At 51.2% G+C, this 20715-nt stretch overlaps 2 protein-coding genes across 3 annotated transcripts in view; both read right to left on the bottom strand.

The window, feature by feature from the left end:
- Positions 1-5157: 5157 nt before the first annotated feature.
- On the bottom strand, positions 5158-10217 carry LOC135892428 (chemerin-like receptor 1). 2 transcript variants are annotated; one of them, XM_065420207.1, is made up of 2 exons: positions 10122-10217; positions 5158-6531 (listed from the first exon to the last, which is right to left on the bottom strand). In XM_065420207.1, exon 2 carries the CDS (start codon positions 6488-6490, stop codon positions 5399-5401), a length of 1092 nt encoding a protein of 363 aa, XP_065276279.1. In that variant the 5' UTR covers positions 6491-6531; positions 10122-10217; the 3' UTR covers positions 5158-5398. The 2 variants fall into 2 exon arrangements, with proteins under 2 accessions (XP_065276279.1, XP_065276278.1); XM_065420206.1 differs by lacking the exon at positions 10122-10217 and having other exon boundaries at positions 5158-6559.
- A 10348-nt stretch (positions 10218-20565) lies between these two features.
- LOC135892573 (chemerin-like receptor 1) overlaps positions 20566-20715 on the bottom strand; it is a 14351-nt gene continuing 14201 nt past the window's right edge. The window contains exon 3 of the mRNA XM_065420371.1: positions 20566-20715. This exon is cut by the window's right edge and continues 937 nt beyond it. Within this exon, the coding sequence (XP_065276443.1) occupies positions 20566-20715 (150 nt within the window).

Raw genomic sequence — 20715 nt, forward strand, 5'->3', positions numbered from 1 at the left:
AAATAAGGACGTTTCTAGTCCTTTTGGTGAAAAATGTGACCCAGAACAGAGCAGGACCAGAAGATACATAAAGAGAGCTCTGATTTATTACTATTTTTCTTAACTGCAAGTTTTTAAGCAAATCCCATTCTTTTGGGGGCCTGTCCCATGGCTTTTGAACATTTGGTTTTGGCCGTACTGCCCTTGTCAAATACTTGGAGGGAAACTGTAAACCAGAATGTCTGACTTACCAAGGGATCTTTGTCTTTAGTTTTTTGGTCTCTCTTTGTTCTTTTGTCTCCACTAGAGCAGTTTGGAAAGTAGAATTTTTATTTTTATTCCACTGGGGGGTGGTCAGCTTCATAAAGTAGTGAAGGGTACAAAGAAAGCCAACTAGACCCCACTCCCCTGACAGAGCTGGGGATAGACACCGGGAGTCCTGGCTTCCAGCCATTCCTGCTCTAACCCACTAGACCCCACTCCCCCCACAGAGCTGGGGATAGACACCGGGAGTCCTGGCTTCCAGCCATTCCTGCTCTAACCCACTAGACCCCCTCCCCCCACAGAGCTGGGGATAGAACCCAGGAGTCACTGGCGGGTTTGGGTGATTGATCGGCACTTTGGAATGAATGAGATTTCCATTGGGGAATGGCCTTTTAACAGAAATGGAATGGTTTGTATCACTAATTAGGCTGCTTTTCTAAATGCCCCATGTGGTGCGATGCCAACGCTGACAATTTCATTGAGTCACGAAATTTTGAATGTTTCTCTTAAAGCCCCAGCACCTGCCAATTAGGCAGAAACAACAAGTAAGTTTCTAGCGCTCAAGCTATGGAGAAAAGAATCAAAAACCGGACCACACCATGCCCCTCAATGCTCAGAAATGTGAGGGCAAGTTAAAAATATCTGCCAAACGTATAGACTTTAAAGTAACCTCGGGAATTTTAACCTGATCTTATGATGTTTTTCCAGTTGACTTATGGTTTTTGAAAATTCAAAACGGCCCACTGTGTTTGTCAAAAAAAAAATTTGATGGAAACTGTAAAGAAAAATATTCAGCCTGTTTGTTTGATGCGGAGTTTTTACATTTTGCTTCTGTTTTCTCTTCGCTAGTGCTGTTCATAGAGCAGAAGTTTTGTTTCATATGAAAGTTTAGAATTAATTTCCATTGCACTCGGGGAGGAGAGGAGAGGAGAGGAGAGGGGGTGTAGTAGTGCAGTGGGTTAGAGCAGGGGGGCAGGGACCCAGGACTCCTGGGTTCTATCCCTAGTTTGGGGAGGGGAGTGGGGTCTAGTGGTTATAGCAGGGGCGGGCTGGGACCCAGGTCTCCTGGTTTCTATCTCTAATGCTGGGAGGGGAGTGGGGTCTAGTGAGTTAAAGCAGCAGGGTCATGATGAAAAGTAAACAAGGAACTGAGAATGATGCCGGATGAGAAGCTGTGTGACTCCTTTGTTAGCAACAATGACATGGTAAAATGACAGTCCCAAGGCTGCTAATAATCCAAGTCCCCAATCCCGTCTCCTCCTTCCTCTTCCCATGACCCACCAAGCTTCCCAGCCTGCCCAGAGCATCAGGTGCCAGGGCCACGGGGGGAGACCCACTCTGGGGATCCATGGGTAAGGAAAGGCTCTGATCCCTCCAGTGGAACCCCGGGTCCCTCCCGACTCCCCTCCCCAGGCAGGGTCCCTCTTGTGAAGAGTCCCCCAATACCCCAGCCTGCCCTCGACAGAGCCGGTGGATCCCTCCAGTGGCTGACGGGGCCGTGGCTCTGTAGAGGGTACAGTCGGGGTGGCACCTGGGCTGAGTCAGGGAAGATTTGGAATGCACCAATCGGTCATGGGGGAGTAGCTTCAGAGGAAACCTCGTGTCCCATTATCCCCACTACTATCCCCCTACCAGTGTGGAGACGCTGCCCCACATCCAGCTGCCCCAGCCCTGGAAGGGAGATTTCCCACACAACCAACCCATCACCCCATCTCTATTCACACAGCTGCACCCCACTTCGGCCTGTGGGGTGTGGCCTGGGTTGGCTCCTCCCTCTCCTGTCCCTCCCTCCCCACACTGGTCTAGTCAGAACTGGACTGGACCAGCTCCTGCCCTTTCATCTTTCAATATCCCGCAGCCAATGATGGAGTGGCACTGACAAGTAGCCAATCATCACGTGTCATGGCAAAGGGAGGCAGCTGCCAATCAGCAGGCAGAGCGAGAGGGGAGGGGGAAGAAGCAGCCCCACCCTTCTGAGAGAAAAGTGGGGAAGCCCCACCCCCAGGGAAGAGAAAGCTCTGCCCACTCTGCAAGGCGAGGAAGGGGGTTGGGTTTTCAGCCCATCTCACTACTTATCTGATGAGCTAAAATTTTCGGCAAGACTTTTTTGCCTGTCCAAAAACGCTGATTTCTTCTAAATTAGAACTTTTCATGGGAATTCCACAGATCTCCTGACTCAAAAAAAGTTTTTTGGGGGTGGGAGGAAGTTTAAAATTTCCAGACGAAAGAATCTGATTCTTCCAAAACAAGGATTGCTCTAAGACCTGGCTGCCGTCCCCGCAGCCAGGGCTCCATGTCCACGCCCCTCCCTCTCCCAGAGCCCCACTCCCAGCCCCAGCTCCGTGGGGGGAGGACACGGACAGGGCTAAGGGGGAGTATGGGGTAAAAAGTTTGGGGACCATTGGGCTAGATCGTCACAATGATTCCTTCTAGCCTTGGAATCTCTAATTGTCCCAAATCGATTTCCCTCCCCCCATGTTTTTGGTTCATGAAAATGTGTGGCATGGGAAAACCATTTTCTTCCCAGTTCTGTCAACCCCCGGGGATGGTGGATGTGGGTTTGGATGGTGTAGGATGGAGGAGACCATGCCCTTCTGGCCCCCCTGGACCTCCCCCTTTCCGTATGTGAACAGCACCTTACACCCCTTCTTTGGGAATCCCTACCAGCACGAAGAAGAGGATAGAGCCCAGTGTGAATGGACAGGACTTCTCTTTGCCGTCCTCTTCAATCTGGGATTCCTACTCAGCATGACAGACACTGGCTTGGTCATCTTCATCACCAGCTGGTGGCTGCTGTCTGGAACCTCAACTCGGACATAGCCGACTTCATCTTCACCTCCTTCCTCTCTACAGAGGAGGCCTTCGTCATCCTCCTGGGGAGCAAGAACCAGCCCCCTCTGCTGCTCCCACCCCACCTGGAACAGCCCCTCTGTCTCTCTGCTCCTCCTGCAACTCTTAGTGCCATGTGCTCTGAGATGGTGGAGCTGTCCAGTGCTGAGAAACCTACCAGGTGTTCAGGAGCCCAGCAATGCGGCTTTGGCATCTGGTTACCAAGCTCTAGGGCTGCACAAAGGGGCATTAAATAAGGGGGCAGGACGCCAGGTTGTCTGAGCCCATGGGCCTGATCTAGGTAGTCAGGGAGGGGGCAGGATACTGGGTTAGGTGGGCCCATGGGCACGATCCAGGTAGGCAGGGAGAGGGCAGGATACCAGGCTAGATGGGCCCATGACACTGATCTGGGGCAGAGGGGAGGGGGCGGGGTGCAGCGTTATATGGACCTATTGGCCTGATCCAGGTAGTCAGGGAGGGAGCGGGATACCAGGCTAGATGGGCCCATAGGGCTGATCCAGTGATGGTAGTTCTGTGTCTTGGCCCCTGTACAAGTCTGGGCCAGGCTGACACAGGGAGGGGCAGGCGGCTGGCAGGGAGTCGAGAGCTGCCATGGGGAGGTGGGAACATTGACAGGGAAGGAGTCAGGGCGTTCGTCCGGCTGCTCTGTGGTCTGTCAGTCTGTCCAGCCCAGAGCGGGAGGAGGATGGGCCTTGTGCTCCCTTGCAGCCAGAGACTGGCCCTTCTGACTATCACTGGGAGCCAAGATGCCTGGGTTCTCTCCCCAGCTCCGGGAATGGGAATAGCATATAGTGGGTAGAGCATGGGGTTCTCTCCCCAGCTCTGGGAGGGGAGTGGGGTCCAGTGAGTTAGACCTGGGTGTCCCTTGTGCATTAACTCCATTTGTACAGGAGTTAGTGCTTGTCACATCCCCGCTCCCACCCGGATTTTAAATCCCACCATTATGAAGGCTCGATATATCTGGCGGTCCAGAGGCTACAAAGAAAGATCCGGTTCGGCCTATCCTGGCATCTGGCCACTAAGTGGCAGCAATTTGGTGCCATCAGACAGGACGGTGACACTGACCAACGCCAGGGCCCTGTCCTTAGACCATCATGTGTCTTGGGTGGTTTTTCCTCCCCTTCTGTCCTGTGCCCAGCTGTTTGCGATCCCTCACACCCTCCCTGTCCCCCTCAAAAAAGCAACCTGCCCCGTAATCACACACAGGATTCCTGCCTCCAAGTCCCCACCCATGGCCTGCTGTAACCTTTGACCCCACTCCCCTCCCAGAGCATTGGCTAGAACCCAGGAGTCCTGGCTCCCAGCCAATACCCCGTCCGCCTCCCCCCACTCTAACCCACTATGCCCCACGTCCCTCTCAGAGCTGGGGAGAGAACCCAGGAGTCCTGGCTCCCAGCCTCTCCCCTGTCCACCTCCCCCCACTCTAAACCACTAGACCCCACTCCCCTCCCAGAGCTCTATTTCCAAACTAGTCAGCTTTTACTATAGTGATAACTTCTGATAATGAGCTCATAATGCTTTGAGTGACCCCCCCATAATGAACTAAACTCCCCTACAGAGAATTCCCCCTTATAGTGAACAATTCACCCTTACTGAGAAGGTGTCTTTTTTTTTAATGAAGAAACCAGAACCTTTCTACAACACAACTCTATTGTCTCTATTATCTTGGCTGTGTCCCCCATTCAGATACAATTCCCAGCTCCAAGGATCTGCAAGCACCAGAATTTTATTTTGTACAGCCTCAGCTTACAATAAAACTCTGTTAACTAAGAAACCGAGCGACACGCTATTAAGGAGGAAAGGAGAAAAGCCAAGGTTTCAGTGTCTGTTCTCAGAGACCAAATGGAGCCGTTTTAAAGAGATGTCATTTCAACAAAGTCCCTCCGAACACCAGATCTCTCCAGCTGGTTGCCCCCCAAATCACTCTTGGGTATATAAAACGATGCTCAAGTTATGCTTGCTGAATGCATTTACTACAGAGAAATCAGTGAAGGATCCCACCACCAGGTGATGGCATTTTGTTTTTCATTGGCGTCTATCCACCCACACAGAAGCATCTGTACACAGAAATGTAGGGTTAGAAGGAACCTCAAGAGGCTTTCAAGCCTCTTCTCCCATGGCGAGACAGGATCAAGCGAACCTAGACCATCCCTGGCAGGAGTATATCAACACAAGCAGAGCTGAGCGGGGAATCATGTCTATGGAAGGGTGGAGTTCATTGGGTCAATTTTGCCCCTGTTGATGTGGGGGAGAGGTTCTGGCCGAACACGGATGAGGTTCCCAGCTCTCAGCAGCCGCATGGTGCCTAGAAGACCTGGGAGTCCATGTCTGTGGACTTGCTCTTCGTGTTCGCAGTGGTGCTGGCGGCCTCCTCGCTGAAGGCCCTTTCGAAGGCTGAGAAGAGGGAGCGGCGCACCTTCTCCTTAAAGTCCTGACCCATGAAGACGTAGAGGATGGGGTTGAGGCAGCTGTTGATGAAGGCCAGGCTGGCGGTCAAGGGGAGGCCGACAATGAGGGCGGTGTCCAGGCTGGGTGTCCGGTTCATCTCCAGGAAGGAGAAGATGTGGTAGGGGAGCCAGCAGAGGAAGAAAGCCACGATCACAGCGGCAATGACCTTGAAAGGCTTTCCAGATCGGGCCAGTTGGTTCCTCTTTAGCTTGGCCAAGATGGCAACGTAGCAGCACACGATGACGGTGAAGGGGATAAGGAAGCCTAAGATAAAGCGGCTGATGGTCATGGCCCGGTGGTTAGTGTTAAACCTCTTTTTTCTCTGCTCGTCGGTGGCCCCTTCCCCGGCCGTGTCGAAATTGTTGTAGCAGTTGGTGATGTTCTTGTTGTATGGGGAGGGATCCGTGTGGCGGAAGTATAGGTTTGGAGAACACAAGGCCAAGGCCACGACCCACACACCCAAGGCTACCAGGAAAGCCAGGCGGGGTGTGCGGTGGTTCTGGGCCCACACAGGGTGCACTACGGAGATGCAGCGGTCTATGCTGATGACCATGAGGAGGTAGACGCTGGCATAGAGATTGAGGAAGGCCAAAGCGGTGTTGATCTTACACAATGCCCTTCCAAATGGCCAGTGGAAGCCAAGGGCTGTGTAGGCCACACTGAAGGGGAGGAATAAGGTGAAGATGAAGTCGGCCACGGCCAGGTTGAGAAACCAGATGGTGTTGACCGTCCTCTTCATCCGGAAGCCGGTGATGAAGATGACCAGCCCGTTGCCCGTCACTCCCAGCACGAAGGCAATGGAATAGATCACCATGGAGACCACGTGCATGCTATTAAGGAGCGCTTTCTTCCGGTCCGCATCTTCATGATTGTAGTCAAAGTCACCATAATAGGAGGCGGTGAAGACATCCAACAGAGTTGTGGGGAGAGAGGTGCCCTTCACAGCCATGGGGATGTCTTCAATTCTCTCCGTCTTACCTCTTTCTCCACCTGTCAGACACCAACACAACTCCTCCATTAGTTATCTCCCCTGGCAACCTCCCGACCAGCCAGTGACTTGGAGGGAACACCACCCTTCAGAAGGGCCAAGGGAATGTGGGACTCCTGTATTCTGTTGCACCACATTTACACTCGGTGATGACAGAGAAAGGGGATAAGGAAAGGGGACTCTGAGAAGAGTGATGGGAATGATTCAAATATTGGAACACCTGCCTTATAGTGAGAAATTCCAGGAAATCCATCTGTCTGGCTTAACAAAGAGAAGTTGAAGGGGTGAAGTTGAAGGGGTTCCAGTCTATAAGTACCTACATGGAAAACAAATATTTGACCATGGGCTCTTTGGTCTAGCAACCAAAAGCCTAACAAGACCTTATGGCTGGAAGTTGAAGCAAGACAAATTTAAGACCAAAGCAGACTGTGAAGAACTTCAAAAAGATCTCACAAAACTAAGGGATTGGGCAACAAAATGGCAAATGAAATTTTATGTGGATAAATGTAAAGTCATGCACATTGGGAAAAATAACCCCAACTATACATACAATATGATGGGGGCTAATTTAGCTACAACAAGTCAGGAAAAAGATCTTGGAGTCATCGTGGATAGTTCTCTGAAGATGTCCACGCAGTGTGCAACAAAATGGCAAATGAAATTTTATGTGGATAAATGTAAAGTCATGCACATTGGGAAAAATAACCCCAACTATACATACAATATGATGGGGGCTAATTTAGCTACAACAAGTCAGGAAAAAGATCTTGGAGTCATCGTGGATAGTTCTCTGAAGATGTCCACGCAGTGTGCAGAGGTGGTCAAAAAAGCAAACAGGATGTTAGGAATCATTAAAAAGGGGATAAAAATAAGACTGAGAATATATTATTGCCCTTATATAAATCAATGGTACGCCCACATCTTGAATACTGCATACAGATGTGGTCTCCTCATCTCAAAAAAGATATACTGACTCTATAAAAGGTTCAAAAAAGGGCAACTAAAATGATTAGGGGTTTGGAACGGGTCCCATATGAGGAGAGATTAAAGAGGCTAGGACTCTTCAGCTTGGAAAAGAGGAGACTAAGGGGGGATATGATAGAGGTCTATAAAATCATGAGTGATGTGGAGAAAGTGGATAAGGAAAAGTTATTTACTTATTCCCATAATACAAGAACTAGGGGTCACCAAATGAAATGAATGGGCAGCAGGTTCAAAACAAATAAAAGGAAGTTCTTCTTCATGCAGCGCACAGTCAACTTGTGGAACTCCTTACCTGAGGAGGTTGTGAAGGCTAGGACTATAACAGCGTTTAAAAGAGAACTAGATAAATTCATGGTGGTTAAGTCCATTAATGGCTATTAGCCAGGATGGGTAAGGAATGGTGTCCCTAGCCTCTGTTTGTCAGAGGATGGAGATGGATGGCAGGAAAGAGATCACTTGATCATTGCCTGTTAGGTTCACTCCCTCTGGGGCACCTGGCATTGGACACTGTCGGTAGACAGGATACTGGGCTAGAAGGACCTTTGGTCTGACCCGGGGTACGGCCGTTCTTATGTTCTTATGTTATGTTCTTATGTAAATTGGAAAAAAAGAGGCAACTTTTTAACGGTGACGGAATTCACCCTCAGAATAACTTCCTAACAGCTCTAGTGGATTCTCCTTCACTGGCAGTTTCAAAATCAAGACTGGAGTTGTTTCTAAAAGTTCGGCTTTAGTTCAAGCAGGAATAACTGGGGGGAGGTCTATGGTCTGTGTTGGATGCCATTGGGTGCCCTCCAATAATGGACATTTCAGTTTGTTGGTGATTCCGAACCATCGAGGAGGAAAAATTGTTTCAGATCGAAACACAATGAAATTTTTTTGCAATTTTCAGTGACTGAAAAAGTCAGAAAAAATCAGTTTGGGGAACCATTTCCTTTGACCCAAACAGAACGATTTCGTTTGGATCTCAAGTGTTTTTCATGGCTTTGAATCATTTTAAAATGGATAAAATTCAAGGATATTTCAAAATAAGAAGTAATTTCAAATAGTCACTTTTCATTTCCAAAAATGCCCAGTGGAAACATTTCAATGGGCGGGGGGGGGGTTCGTTTTTTTGGCAGGCCTAGGGGGGGCGGGATCCTCACTGAAAAAAACAATTTGATCAAAATATTTCACCAGGTGATACTCAAAAATCTGTAGGCTGCCAGTGGGGGGCCCTGGACGCTAAGAAATTAGATGGAAAATCATTATGCCTGTGGTTTGTTGCATGTTGCACCACGATGAGCAAATTATTTATTACTATTTCAGTGGGGTTTAAATTATTATTCACCACAGGCCCTCCCAGAGTTACCCCACCATGACCTTCAAACCATGCAATAGGGGACGAATGACCCAAATGTGGGAAACCGGCGGGGGGAGGGTTTCTGTGCCCCACAGTGATTAGCAGGCTGTTCGTTAATAGCTCCCCTCCCACCCGGGATACGCCTTGCAAACTTTCAGAAAAGAGTTGGGGATAATCAGCATGCCTGGGTTCTATCCCCACCTCTGAATGGGGGGAGGGATCCAGGGGGTTAGAGCAGGGTGGCTGGGGTCAGGACTCCTGAGTTCTGGTACTGGGAGGGGAGTGGAGTATGGCGTGGGGAGTTGGGGGTCAGGACTCCTGGGTTCTATTACTGGTACTAGGAGGGGAGTGGGGACCAGTGGTTTATAGCAGGGAGGGCTGGCTTTTAGGGTTCCTGGCTCTGGGATCTAGTGGTTACAGTGGTGGATACAAGCCGGCTAGCCAAGTCCATAAATCTGGCACATTCCTTCTGAGAGGCAGCATCTCCACGTGAGAAAAACTTCCCACAGTCAGACCACCCCTACCCCTAACTCTGCCCCCCTTTTTCTGTGAGTTTGTCCCATTTAACTCATCTGTGTGGGGAGAGCTGGGGCTGCCTTCCCAGCTTTTGGGGTGCAAAGACCTGTGGGCCTTGAGTTAAACAAAGGGCTGAGAAGTGCACGGAAAGATTTGTAAAAACTGTAGCAACTGATTCCAGTAAACATTTGTAACCCGGCAGCTGGAAGGCTCTCTGCCCCCCTCTAGTGGCTGCCAGCCTGATACTGCAGCTATTTCTTCAGCACACCCTGTTCAAACACCTGCTTTTCGAGACCCAGGCCTCAGGATCCGTCCCACCCGATGTCCCAACCTAGGGGCGGTTGTTACACAGGGGAAGAGGAAAGACAAACTCCACGCCACCCCGTCCCAGCACCACTTCCTCTTCTGCATGGGAAGGGAGCTCCGGTCACTTTAGTTATTAGATTTTACCCCTCCAGAACCAAGAATACAGCCCAGCAGTCCTGGTTCCCAGCCCCCCCTGCTCTAACCACTAGACCCAACTCCCCTTCCCGGAGTCATGGTTACTTTAGTTATTAGATTTTACCCCTCCAGAACCAAGAATACAGCCCAGCAGTCCTGGCTCCCAGTCCCAGCCCCCCACTCCCCTCCCCGAGCCAGGGTAGAACCCAGGAATCCTGGTTCCCAACCTCCTCTACTCTAACCCCTAGACCCAACTCCCCTCCCCAGAGCCACATAGGGAACCCAGGAGTCCTGGCCACCCTCTAATACCTCTGAGTGCTCACGGTGTGTGTGATGTCTCCTTTCTCGTCTGTGGGGCTCTCTAAGGGCGGCTGCCCCTGGCTGATCCTCTCCTCTGAAGCCAGCCCCGTCTGCTCCTCTCGGGTAGAGGATCTCACACCCTGCAGAGGCCCGGGATGGCTTTGAATTGTGCTGTCAGCAAGGCTTGATCCGCAGCACTTGACCAACACAGGAAGAGCACTGAGCCTCTGACCCAACAGCGGAAAAGTGAGGTAACCCCTGAAATCTGCACAGGCGTGGAACAGGACTCCTGGGTTCTATCCCTTGCTCTGGCTGAGGAGTGGTGTCTAGTGGGTGATAGCAGGGGAGTTGGAAGCCAGGACTCCTGGGTTCTATCCCTGGCTCTGGCTGAGGAGTGAGGTCTAGTGGGTGATAGCAGGGGAGTTGGGAGCCAGGACTCCCGGGTTCTATCCCTGGCTCTGGCTGAGGAGTGGGGTCTAGTGGGTGATAGCAGGGGGGTTGGGAGCCAGGACTCCTGGGTTCTATCCCTGGCTCTGGCTGAGGAGTGGGGTCTAGTGGGTGATAGCAGGGGGGTTGGGAGCCAGGACTCCTGGGTTCTGTCCCCCAGCTGTGGGTTTGTGGTAAGAGTAGGGGATTGTTGTATTAATTTATACTAAAGGACCCCAAAAGTCAAAGTTGGGACCACGAATCTGAAACCGTCCAACATTAAATAAGGTTCAGGGTTTGCTCCACAAAGTCTGCGGCCTGTCTATGACCCCAGCAAACACCCTTTTATTAAAGAAACGGGGGGAGTGGGGAGGGAGGGAGAGTGAATGCCTTTGCAATCTAAATTATTAAGTCAGGCTTTCACTTGAACCATAACCCTTGTGCCCTTGGGTGCAGAGAGATTTTGGGAAGGGAAAACCCACCTGGTCCAACAGCCTTTTAGCTGGTGCCAGAGATGATCCCTGTTCTTTGGGGGATGGAGGAGAGGTCAGCTGGGCTGGGCTGGAGCCGGCGTCCTTGCCGCTGTTGTTAAAGTATGCTGCTGTTTCCTAGAAGACAAAATGGGAGAAACCCACAGAAAAATTTGAGAAACATGCAGCAAGGCGAGAAAACGCCGCTTCTGTCTCCCGGTGTGACTCTAGCTTGCAACGTCGCTGCTGGAAAAGCACCATCCCGAGACCTGGCAAACTCATACCAGCGTCAGGCTGTTCCGGGCGTTGCTTTTAGCCACCCCTCTGGGCGCAGAGGGGCAGCAGGGCTGCAAAATACACAGGCCTGGCTGGCCAAACCAGGCTCTTTTTAGCCAGGTGGCAAAAGGAGAGGGATGGGAGAGAGACGGGGAGAGGAAAAGGACCCACAAAGTGGGGTGTCTGACTTCACTGGTGGTGGTTACAGCGTCCATCAGTTACGCCCAGTATCCGACACCCCAACTGTGGTTCGCTGATCTCCGCTCCCTCACGTCTCGCGTTTCCCCGACCTCAGCTTAGCACCCGCCGGGCTTTGGGGTCCGTCTCTTCGGTTCCCTTTGGCACCTTTTCCCATCGACGTCGATTGTTCAAGGGGGTTGTGACAGAGACGGAATTTTCACTCGCTTCTCACAGCTGAGCTCGCAATTATGATTAGTTTGCAGGCCCAGCTATTACAACAGGGCTGGAAGCCAGGACTCCTGGTTTCTATCCCCAGCTCTGGGACGGGAGTGGGGTCTAGTGGTTAGAGCAGGGAGGGTACTAAGGGCTTGGGGACTTGCTGAGGCGGGGGGAAGGGTAACCCAGATCAGGAGCTTTACAAAGCCCGGGCAGATCACCTGGAACTTCCGCTACTTCCGTGTGTTGCAACGGAAACTTTTCCCTGTCCAGCTGGGGCCCTGAAGTCCCCACAAGTTCCTGTGCCGCCCTCTCCTCCTCCCCCTCTTCTATGTTCTCAGCGACATGAGCTCTCTTGCGGTTCGTGTAGCTCGAACGCCTCCATGGAGCCGGACTCCCTACTGGTGTCCATGGCGTAGATCCATTGACTGAAAAAGTGCCACATTGCTTTGCTGCAGCTGGGGATCTAGCCCTATTGATCTCAGCGGGGCTCCGTCCGATTGACCCCAGCTGGGATCTGGCCCCATTGACGCCAATGGAGCTACGGCCCATTGACCCCAGCTGGGATCTGGCCCCATTGACGCCAGTGGAGCTGCATCCGATTGACACCAGTTGTGGGGCTGGCAGATTTGCTTTGTCTTTCTCCCACCATCTATGCTGAAGTTCAAAGTAAGTTTAATACATCAGCTATAATGAGAGACTTGGCTAAAGTAGATAGATAGATAGATAGATAGATAGATAGATAGATAGATAGATAGATAGTGGGGATGGATGGGAATAGATAGATAGATAGATAGATAGATAGATAGATAGATAGATAGATAGATAGATAGATAGATAGATAGATAGTGGGGGTGGATGGGGATAGATAGATAGATAGATAGATAGATAGATAGATAGATAGATAGATAGATAGATAGATAGATAGATAGATAGATAGATAGATAGTGGGGGTGGATGGGGAGAGATAGTGGGGGTGGATGGGGATAGATAGATAGATAGATAGATAGATAGATAGATAGATAGATAGATAGATAGATAGATAGATAGATAGATAGATAGTGGGGGTGGCTGGGGATAGATAGATAGATAGTATGGGGATGGAGAGGGGGGTGGATGGAGATGGATGCGGGGCGGTGGGTATAATTAGCCCACGGAGGATAGGCCTCCCCTAGCCAAGCCCTGGCCCCCCAACGCTCTGCAGGGTTAGCCTCCCCGAAGGGGGGCTCATGTGCCACCCATAGATGGAAGGGTAGATCGGTAACAGGCAGTTGTTCTTCCTCCTTCCTGCCCTGTCCCACAACTGTAACTGAAGCAGGTTGGGAGGACTTTGCTCAATTCCTGCCCACAGAATCGCAACTTCCCCAGTAGGGAAATGATGAAATGATTGGTACTGGTGGAGATGAAATCATGTGGACAGTGCATGGCTCCCTGGCCCTGTTCCCAGCACTGGGAGGGGAGTGGGGTGTAGAAGGAAAGCTATGGCCGATTGACACCAGCTTGGGGTCTGACCCCACTGACTCCAATGACACGAAGGCCGATTGACCTCAGCTAGGAATCTGGCCAATTTGCTTTTTCTTTCTCCCACAGGCTATTTTCAAATTCAAACTGATTTTCATACATCAGATATAAGGAGAGATTTGGACAGAAGAGACTTTTACTGCATCTGTTGTGCTGAGCCGAAGCCTAGGTAGATTGATGGTCTGTATGTGGATAGATAGATAGATAGATAGATAGATAGATAGATAGATAGATAGATAGATAGATAGATAGATAGATGGGGTGTATGGGGTTAGATAGATAGATAGATAGATAGATAGATAGATAGATAGATAGATAGATAGATAGATAGATAGATGGGGGTGTATGGGGATAGATAGATAGATAGATAGATAGATAGATAGATAGATAGATAGATAGATAGATAGATAGATAGATAGATAGATAGATAGATAGAGCGGGTGTGTGAGGATAGATAGATAGGTAGCCCCTCTCCAGTTCCCATTGATCCAGGCACTCCGTTCTCTCCAACCTGCCGAATCCTGAACCTACAGTAACTGAAGCAGTTTGGGAGGACATTACTCACGTGTTACTAAGGCCTTGTCTAGATTACAGAGTTTTGTTGACAAAAGTTTTTCTTCTTTAATTAAGCCGCTGTTTTGTGTCCACATGAGCTCCGTGTGTCAGCAGCGCGTGTCCACACTAGCAGCTCTCGCACGGACACAGAGAGCAGCGCAGGGGGCTTTGGGAAGGGTTTGCAATGCCTCATGGGGCAGGGACAGCGCACAATGCTAGTGTCTCAATCCCATCCTTCCATGGGCATCCTGCTAGCTTGCCAGCCGCTTTTCAACTGAAGTGTGGGGGGAGGAGGGGGGAGGGTGTGTGACAGGGAGCGTGGGGGCGGGGGAGACACCGAGACTTGTATGTATTGGGGGAGTGCATGTGTTGGGGGACAGTGAGTGTGTCACGCTGTCTCTTTAAGTTCAGACAGCAGCTGGAAGCAGCTAGGCCTGAGGCAGGGGGATGGGGACACCCCTGACATTACCCCCCGCCTCCCTTCCCGCTCCGCACAGCACAGCAGTCCCCTGCCCCCCGCCCCCCCCCCCCCGAGATGTGTTCCTTTTGCCGACCAAACTGTGTCGTGTAAACAAAGCCTAAGTCTCCACGTACAAAGGTGATGCAATAAACAGAGGATGCTTGTGGGACAGACGTACGGTGGGTAAAGCATTCGGGGTGCGTGGGACTGCAGGTTCCATTCCATTCCCAGCTCCGGGAGGGGCGTGGGGTCTAGTGGATGTTGGTTCCGTGTTCAAGAGATCAGCATTGCTGTACAGAGCACGGTCTCTAGGGGGCACCTCCTCTGACATTGGCGATAACTGGACCTAGCTAACAACAGCTGGAAATAGCCATGGAAGATATTTTATGCGGGAGAGTAAAATTCATAGACCCCCAAGGCTGGAAGGGACCATTGTGATCATCTCGTGTGATCTCCTGGATAGCACAGGCCAGAGAACTGCCCCTAACTAATTCCTAGAAAAACACCCGGTCCTGGTGTTAAAATGGTCAGCGATGGAGAATCCACCACAACCGTGGGGAAATCGTTCTAATGGTTACTTCCCTCGCTGTCAAACATTTGCAGTTCGTTCCAGGCTTCAACTTCCAGCCACTGGACCATGTCAGACCTTCCTCTGCTGGACGGAAGAGCCCGTTACGTGTTCCCCACGTAGGTATTGACTGGGGTCAAGTCACCCTTTGACCTCCTCTTTGTTAAGCTAAATAGACTGAGCTCCCTGAGTCTCTCGCTCTAAGGCAGGTTTGTCCCCGTGGCTCTTCCCTGCCCCCTCTGCAATTGATCCACATCCTTCAGGAATTGTGGGTCCCAGGACTGGAGACAAGATTCCAGTCACACCCGAGCTAAATCCAGAGGGGAAATGACCTCTCTGCTCCGACTCGAGATTGCCCTGTGGATGCATCCCAGGACGGCCAGAGCCCTTTTGGCCGCAGTATCCCAGTGGGAGCTCATGTTCAGCTAATTATCCAGCACCAGCCCCAATCATAGTCAGCATCCCTGCTGCCCAGGAGAGCGTCCCCCATCCTGCAAATCCCCCCGACACCCTTTGTTCCTAGATGTACACGTTGACATTTAGCCGTATTAAAATGTTAATTGTTTGCTTGTGCCCAGTTTACCAAGCAACCCAGAGCGCTCTGTCTCCTCGCCATTATTTACCACATCCCCGATTTTTGTGTCATCTGCAAATTTTATTCATGATCATTTTATGGGTTTTTTTTCCAGCTCACTAATAAAGATGTTAAAGAGCGTAGGGCCAAGAACCAGTCCCTGCGGGACCCCACTAGAAACACACCCGCTCGATGACGATTCCCCCAGTACAGTTACATTTTCAGATTAATCAGCCAGTTTGTAATCCATTTACTGTGGGCCATGTTCGTTTTATATGCTGTTTTTTCTAATCAAAATGTCGTGCAGTACCAAGGCAAATGCCTGATAGGAGTCTCTGTCTACGACGTCGACACTGTTACTTTTATCAACCAACCTCCAAAAAAGACGTCAAGCAGATTTGACAGCAGCTATTTTCCACAAACCCAGGTTGATTGGCATTAATGACATTACCCTCCTTTCATTCTTTATTAATCAAGTCTTGTACCAGCTGCTCCGTTATCTTCTCAAAATCAATGTCCCACTGACAGGCCGATAATTCCCAGATCTTCCCATTTATCCTTTTTAAATATTGATACAACATTCGTTTTCTTCCAGTCGTCTGCAACTTCGCCAGTGCTCCAAGACTTATTGAAAATCAACACTAAGGAGTTAGGGGCAGGGACTAGCTTTAGTGTAGGGTTAATAGTAAGGGCTAGTTTTAGGGTTAGGAGTGTAAGTTTGAGGGTAGGGTCCATGTTTAGGGTGAGGATGTCTAGTTAATTTTTGCTGCTTGGGTTAGCACTGCGGTAGGGTTAGGGTTAGGGTTAAGGATAGGGCAGGGGTATAATTAGGGTTAGGACAGGGATTAGGGTTAAGGTATCAATGGGGGTTAAGGTTAGGGTTAGAAGTAGTTGTTAGAGTCAGTGATCAGTTTTAGGGTTAGGGGTTGTTTCGGTGGTGGCTTAGGGGTATGTTGAGGACTAGATTTAGATTTTGTCATTAGGGTTAGGAGAGGTGGATTATGGGAGATTATGGGGACGAGTTTTACACACACACATCACATTAAATAAAAAAACCCTCCTGGATTATGCAAAGTACTAAGTGTCAGAGAATTAACACCAAAACCAATTAAGCAGATCATGGCACCATTGTGCCGGGCACTGCACAGACACCAGCCGAGATCAGGGCCCCATTGCACAGCCCCAGAGTGAGAAGAATGTCCCTGCCCTCCGGAGAGCTCACAGTCTAAACAGACGAAGGCAGAATTATTTCCCACATTTTACAAATGGGGAAACTGAGGCACAGAGCGATCAAGTGACTTTCCCACAGTCACCACCAACGTCTTCCATAGAGGCTACGAGACGGGGAATGACTCACCACCAGATTATAACCACACTCAACGGCCAGTGACGAGTGCCAGCAATGGGGAGAGCGGGGAGGGGGGCAGTTTGGAGCCAGGACTCCTGAGTTCTCTCCCCAGCTCGGGGAGGGGAGGGGAGGGGAGTCTAGTGGATTAGAGCAGGTGGGGCTGGGAGCCAGGACTCCTAGGGTCTATCCACAGGAGCTGCACTGGGTGGGGGAGGGAAGAAGCCCGGACCCCGGCAGGAGCTGCACTGCGGGGGGGGGGGAGGGGAGAGAAGCCTGGACCCCGGCAGGAGCTGCACTGGGGGGGCGGAGGAGCCACACTGGGACAGGGAGGAGAAGCCCTGGACCCTGGCAGAAGATGTGGGGTTGAAGTCCCCGTCTCGGGAGCCCCAGCCACCTTAGTGGCAAAAGTTGCAGGGCTGAAGCCCTGACCCCACTCTGCGTGGAGCTGGCCTGAGCCCCTCTCTCTCCCATCCCCCCCGTGGAGCTGGGGCTGTGCGCTTCCTTGGGGAGGCTAGGAGCCTCATCTCATGGTAAGGGGTCCAGGGCCAGGGGGGTTGGATAAGGGGTGGGGGCAGTCAGGGGACAGGGAGCAGGGTGGGTTGGATAGGGGGTGGGATCCCAGGGGGTTGGTTAGGGGCAGGGGGTCTCTGGAGGGGGCAGTCACGGAGCAGGGGGGGTTGGATGGGGCATGGGAGTCCCACAGTCTGTCGGGGGCAGGGGTTGGATAGGGGTCAGGGCACTTAGGGGACAGGGAGCAAGGAAGGTCCTGGGGGGGCAATTGGGGGGTCTTTGGAGGCGGTGGTCAGGGGACAAGGAGCTGGGGGGGTTGGATGAGTCAGGAGTTCTGGGGGAGCTGTCAGGAGGCAGGGGCTGGAGAGGGGCTAGGGGAGGCAGGGAGCAGAGGAGGTTGTATGGGTCAGGAGATCTGGGGGGGGGGCTGTCAGGGGGTGGGGAACGGTTGGATAGGCGTGGCAGTCCCGGGGGTCTGTCTAGGGGCAGGGCTGTGGATAAGGGTCGGGGCAGTCAGGGGACAGGTAGGGGGTAGGGTCCTAGGGGGGCAGTCAGGGGACAAGGAACAAGGAGGCTTAAATAGGGGGAGGGGTTCTGGGGGGCAGTTAAGGGCAGGGGTCCCAGGAGGTGGCAGTCAGGGGACAAGGAGCAGGGGGGGTTGGGGGTTCTGAGGGGGGCAGTCAGGGGGCGGGAAGTAGGAGGGAGTGGATGGGGGCAGGATGAGGGTGGGGCTAGGGCAGGGTGGGGCTCCCTGGGTGCACACCCTAATGAAATGGGCTGCGCACGCCTATGGTGGGAGACACACCTAAACCCCTGGGACAAGGGTGACAGGACTAAGGAAATTCCCCTAGCGTCATTAGCAGACAGAATGGAGAACAGAGATTCCAAGGCAAGAACCGCATGGAACCAGGGCCGGCTTTAGGAAGTGCGGGGCCCAATTCGAACATTTTTGGCGGGGCCCCAGCAGGGATGACTAAAAAAAAAAAAAAAAACACGTAAAAAAAAAACCCTTTCGTTTCTTCCATGTATTATTTACTTTCCATAACTATATAAATAATAACAAAAATATATATTTCGTACATTGCTGGCTGGAGGCAGGGCAGGGGCAGGGCAGGGGCTGACTGGAGGTAGGGTCTGGCTGGAGGCAGGGCAAGGGGTGCGGGGATGGCTGTGGGCAGGGCAGGGGGTGCGGGGCTGGTGCAGGCAGGGGGTGCAACAGGGGCTGGCTGCGGGTAGGGCAGGGGGTGCGGGGCTGGCTGGAGCGGTGAGAACCCAGCTCGCTCGCTCTCTCTCTAGGTGTAGCCTTCTGACCCTGACTTGTGTGCTCAGTTATAGTTTTGTAAACCTGACTTTTATAATCAAAATTGAGTTAGATTTAATATTGTAACTGTTTTTGTTTGTTTGATTCCCTTATGGTTCATCGTCATCATGTTCCTATTACGCCTCTGGCGTTTAGGGCAGTGATGAAGCTCCTCCAGTCCTGTCTGATTCTGACAAGTCTTTCAATGGTTCCCCGGCTGTGCCCCAGTTTTTTCAGCTCGGCTTCCACATCTCTTCGCCAGGTTGTTTTCGGGTGGCCTCATTTTCGCTTGCCTTCAGGTGTCCATCTTATTGCTACTCTGGTGATGGGATCAGTTCCCATCCAAAGCACATGACCGATCCATCTCCAACGCCTCCTGGCAATGATGGTGCCCAGATCCTCTTGGCTGCACTGTGTCAACAGATCTTGGTTTGAGATTGTTCTGGGCCAAAAGATACGGACATTTTTTCTGAGGCAGGTTGTATGGAATGAAGACAGTTTGGACATGTTAGACTTTCTCATTCCCTGGCATTCTGCACTGTAAAGTAATGTTGAAAGTACGCAGCTCTGATAAATCTTGAGTTTGGTTTTGGTGTTGTATTTTGATGATTTCCAGACTGTATTTTAAGCTCCTAAAGGTGTTCCTGGCTTTATTGATTCTGTTACAGATGTCCTGGCTTGTTCCACCATCCTGGCTGATGGTGCTACCCAAGTATGTGAATGTTTCTACGTTGGTGAGAACATGATCCTCTATCCATACTGGTGATGGTGAGGCAATATTAAAGGTCATGAGATCTGTCTTATCGAGGTTGACTTTCAGTCCATTTTGCTGGCTGAATGCATGGAGTCGAGTTGTTTTCTCTTGTATATGGTGTTGGGTATGTGGTAGGAGAGTGACATCATCTGCGAAGTCCAGGTCTTCAAGGGATAAGAGTGTCCATGTAATGCCTCTTGGCATGTCTTCTGTTGTACGCCGCATTACCCAGTCGATGGCAATGTTGTAGAGGATTGCAGACATGACACACCCCGACGTACTCCTCTTTTGACTTCAAAACTGAGCTCACTGTGATCAACACTGCATGTAAAGTTGAAATAGAAGCTTTTGATGACGTTGATTATACGGAAAGGAATTCCATATGCCCGCAGAATGCACCATAGGCTGGTCCTGTGAATGCTATCAAAAGCCTTCTCAAAGTCTATGAAGTTTATGTAGAGTTGCTGTTGCCATGCTAAGCACTGTTCTATGACGTTTCATAGAATGAAGATGTGGTCTGTGCATCCACGCCCTTTCTGAAAACCGGCTTGCTCTTTTCTGAGAACGTTATCAAATGCCTCTGATAAAGGCTGGACTAGGATCTTACACAATACTTTGCTTGGCACAGATTAAAATGTGATACCACGCCAGTTATTGCAATCACTGAGTTCCTTATTTTGGTATCTTCACTATAACTATAGATAGATAGATCCCTGCAGCGCCCAAAAACCCTGTGGGGTTTGCTCATCAAGTGGGTTACTCCCAGAACAATTGCAACGTGACAGTGGGGGTAGGGACGTGCTGAACCTGGGACATACGAGGGTGACAGCGTGGAGGTGCTGCTCGACCCAGCCTGCTGAGTCCAGGGACATATAAGGGGGTCAGGTTGGGAGTGCTGATTAACCCGGTCCTCTCAGACGTGCTCTGTTAATTTGTGTGTGTGTGTGTGTGTGTGTGTGTGTGTGTGTGTGTGTGTGTGTGTGTGTGTGTGTGTGTGTGTGTGATTCTGGGGCTGGAAGAACCCAGCCTGGCGAACCTAGGTCCTGCAGGACAGCTCCATTGGGAGGGAACTTGCAGCAGGGAGAAGTAGAGCTCCGTATGAGGACACAAGCAATACATTGATAGACGTACAGAACCTCCCTCCTCCCCCCAGAAGAGTAAACCTAATAAATGAGCATGCCCCAAAGTAACGGGCAAAGCTGGTAACAATAGGTCCCATTCCCTGACCCCCCCTTTGGCCAGCTGGGAGCCGGTGCCCCTAAAGAGGAAAGGCCCCCTGAGCCAGCCCGTCCCCTCTACACCAGGTAACACTCAGCCTCGGTGATGGCCTTGCTCTTGCTGGCTGGGAGGGAGGACTGGCCGGAGACCTCGCTGAAGGCGCCCTCGAAGGCTGACAGCACCGAGCTCCGGAGCTTCTCCCTGAAATCCCGGCCCACGAAGACGTA

This window comes from Emys orbicularis, chromosome 20 (genome assembly GCF_028017835.1).
Source record: "Emys orbicularis isolate rEmyOrb1 chromosome 20, rEmyOrb1.hap1, whole genome shotgun sequence".
NCBI lineage: Eukaryota > Metazoa > Chordata > Testudines > Emydidae > Emys > Emys orbicularis.

Coding starts and splice junctions, on each gene's coding strand:
- LOC135892428 (XM_065420206.1), bottom strand. CDS start 6,559: ATGGAGGAGTTGTGTTGGTGTCTGACAGGTGGAGAAAGAGGTAAGACG.